Source organism: Pteropus vampyrus, unplaced genomic scaffold (genome assembly GCF_000151845.1).
Source record: "Pteropus vampyrus isolate Shadow unplaced genomic scaffold, Pvam_2.0 Scaffold20, whole genome shotgun sequence".
Lineage (NCBI taxonomy): Eukaryota > Metazoa > Chordata > Mammalia > Chiroptera > Pteropodidae > Pteropus > Pteropus vampyrus.
The window spans coordinates 6,337,106-6,339,459 of NW_011888801.1; the positions used below are offsets into that span (position 1 = coordinate 6,337,106).

Genomic DNA, 2,354 nt, shown 5'->3' on the forward strand with positions numbered 1-2,354 from the left:
CTTTAAGCAAAACCCCAGCATTGTGTCACATTTAAGACCCAAGGTACAATGTGGAAAAGTCTAGAGTTAGTGCTCAGGGTCCCACTCCGGCTCTACCGCAAGAGCTTCCACAAGGCCCTTTCCTGCTGTGGCTCCGGAGGACACACCCTGGGAAACTGCTCGTCCGCTGGGCCCTGGTTCTCTCCTGAGCTCTAGGATCTTCAGATTCAAATGTCCTTGATGCAGTTTGAGCCATCTGCTCTTTTGAGTGAGATGCCTCCTGGGTCAGCGTGGCTCACTCCTGCTTGTCTTTATAGGTGTCCTGTCCATGGCAAATGCAGGCCCAAACACCAATGGCTCCCAGTTCTTCATTTGCACCATAAAGACAGACTGGTGAGTTCCCCGCTTCTGGATCCTGGGCCTCTACGTGTTTAGCTGGAGGAGGGCTTGTGTGCTTTCAGGGAAAGGTAGTTTGTGGCTAGACTGTCTGCTCTAGAACTGTAGCCCTCACCAGGCCTGCATGTCTATATGAGAGAAAGTTCCTGAAAGGACTGAGAGAACTGTGGGTTGTTCTTGCTGCTCTGTCTTAATTAGGCTTCCTGTTGTTGCTGTTAGCTGGAATTTTCTCAGTGTGTTCTGCGTGCGCACACACACACACACACACACACTCACACTCACTCACTCACTCACTCACTCACTCACTACCTTTGGGAAATGCTGCCGGACATACCAGTCCTCAAGATGGCCTGTAGTAGAAGCCCGTTTGCCTGGTTTAACCTGTTGTTCCCCAGGCTTATCTCAACCACAGAATGCACCTTGGGAAACGCTGTGGTAGACATTTGGATGTCACACCAGAGTTTTCATCAGGCATTAGCATAGGCCTGCAGCTAGCCACCAGCCCTTAAAGACCTCTTTCCCACATGCCCATGGGTTTTAGGGATGTCTTCCCTGATAAATATTCCACTAAGGGATAAGTTTCTCTGCCCAAAGTCCCTCGGGTCCCAGCCCTGGAACATCTGGGGTTGAGGGGACAACAGCTGGCTAGGAGCTAAGACTTAAGGCTCATTTCTTAGGACTTTAGGGAAACCCGGGTGGTAGGTGGACACTAGCCATCTCTAGCCTCCAAGCCAGAAGGAACATGGATGTCGGGGTTGGGCAGGTCGTTGCTGGCTCTGCCCGCTCTTTACCCCTAATAGATCCTGCAGTTCTTCCCTTGGCTATAACCAGTCTTGGCCTTGCTGGCACTGTGCTAAGCTGCATTTTAGATTCTTGGAACTCAAGTTGAGAACTGATCCAGACTTACATAGTTTCACCACCCTTATTATCTTGGCCCTCACCTCATAATTCATGACTGTTAAAATAGTTCCATTTATATGGACCTTTTTTTTCTTCAGTGTAGTTCAATATCCTATTATCAACCTGAGCAGAACAAGAATAACTCACTTTTGTAGATGAGGTTACTAGGCAGAGTCGCACAGTGAGGGAGAGGCAGAATATGCCTCAAAGGAGGCATCCTCATGAGTATTTTGGGGACTTCAGCAAGGCTTGATATCGGGAGCTTTGGGGAGTGGATCGAGCTTTTCAGTGTGAGTTCCTTTCAGAATTGCTGTTTTTGGTGGGCATTTCCGTGAGCAAGTGACCATGACATTGGTTGACATTGCACTACTCTTGTTTCTGTTTACCTGGCTCACCTGTTCTCACAGGTTGGATGGCAAACATGTGGTGTTTGGCCATGTCAAAGAAGGCATGGATGTTGTGAAGAAAATAGAATCTTTTGGCTCCAAGAATGGGAAGACATCTAAGAAGATTGTCATCACAGACTGCGGCCAGTTGAACTAACCCCCTGCGGCCAGCGTACTAGGCTGGCATCAGCTGCACATGTGTCGACTCACCTAGGTGGCTGCTTTGGGCTCCCAGCAAATTGCCCCATCGAGTTGCCTGTGCTTGCTCCACCGTGGCCATGTGCTCGAGAAAGCCCTCTCAGGAATGTCAGACCTCCTCAGTACCCACCAGCCTGTTCCGCGGGCCCGCCTTTCCTCATGACCCTGTTTCTGGACCCCTGTCGTGGACATCAAGTCACTACTCCTCATCACGCATCAGTTGTGATCATTCAGCCCAAGTTCGCCTATGCCTTGGACATTGGGGGGTGGTGATGGGTTAGCATCCAGTGCAGGTTCCTGCCTTGTCCTTGACCAACTAGGAAAGCCAGTTGCTGCAAAAAATGCTGTTTTGTGTCTGTTTAATGGTGTCTTTCTAATTAGAATAATTTAATTAACAAGTTTGCCTGGAGACGAAGCTGTGACACTATCCCATGCTGTGGTCTGACCTAAGTTGTTGGCCCAGGCCACAGAACTCCAGAGCATGGCCTCTGGAAA

The 2,354-nt window shown here is 49.6% G+C and overlaps 1 protein-coding gene across 1 annotated transcript in view; it reads left to right on the plus strand.

Moving 5' to 3' along the window:
* Positions 1 to 2,348, plus strand: part of PPIF (peptidylprolyl isomerase F) — a 7,175-nt gene extending 4,827 nt beyond the window's left edge. The window contains exons 4-5 of the mRNA XM_011355449.2: positions 249 to 372; positions 1,683 to 2,348. Coding sequence (XP_011353751.1) covers positions 249 to 372; positions 1,683 to 1,818 — 260 coding nt within the window. The 3' untranslated portion in view covers positions 1,819 to 2,348. The remainder of the gene's footprint in view (positions 1 to 248; positions 373 to 1,682) is intronic.
* Positions 2,349 to 2,354: the final 6 nt, after the last annotated feature.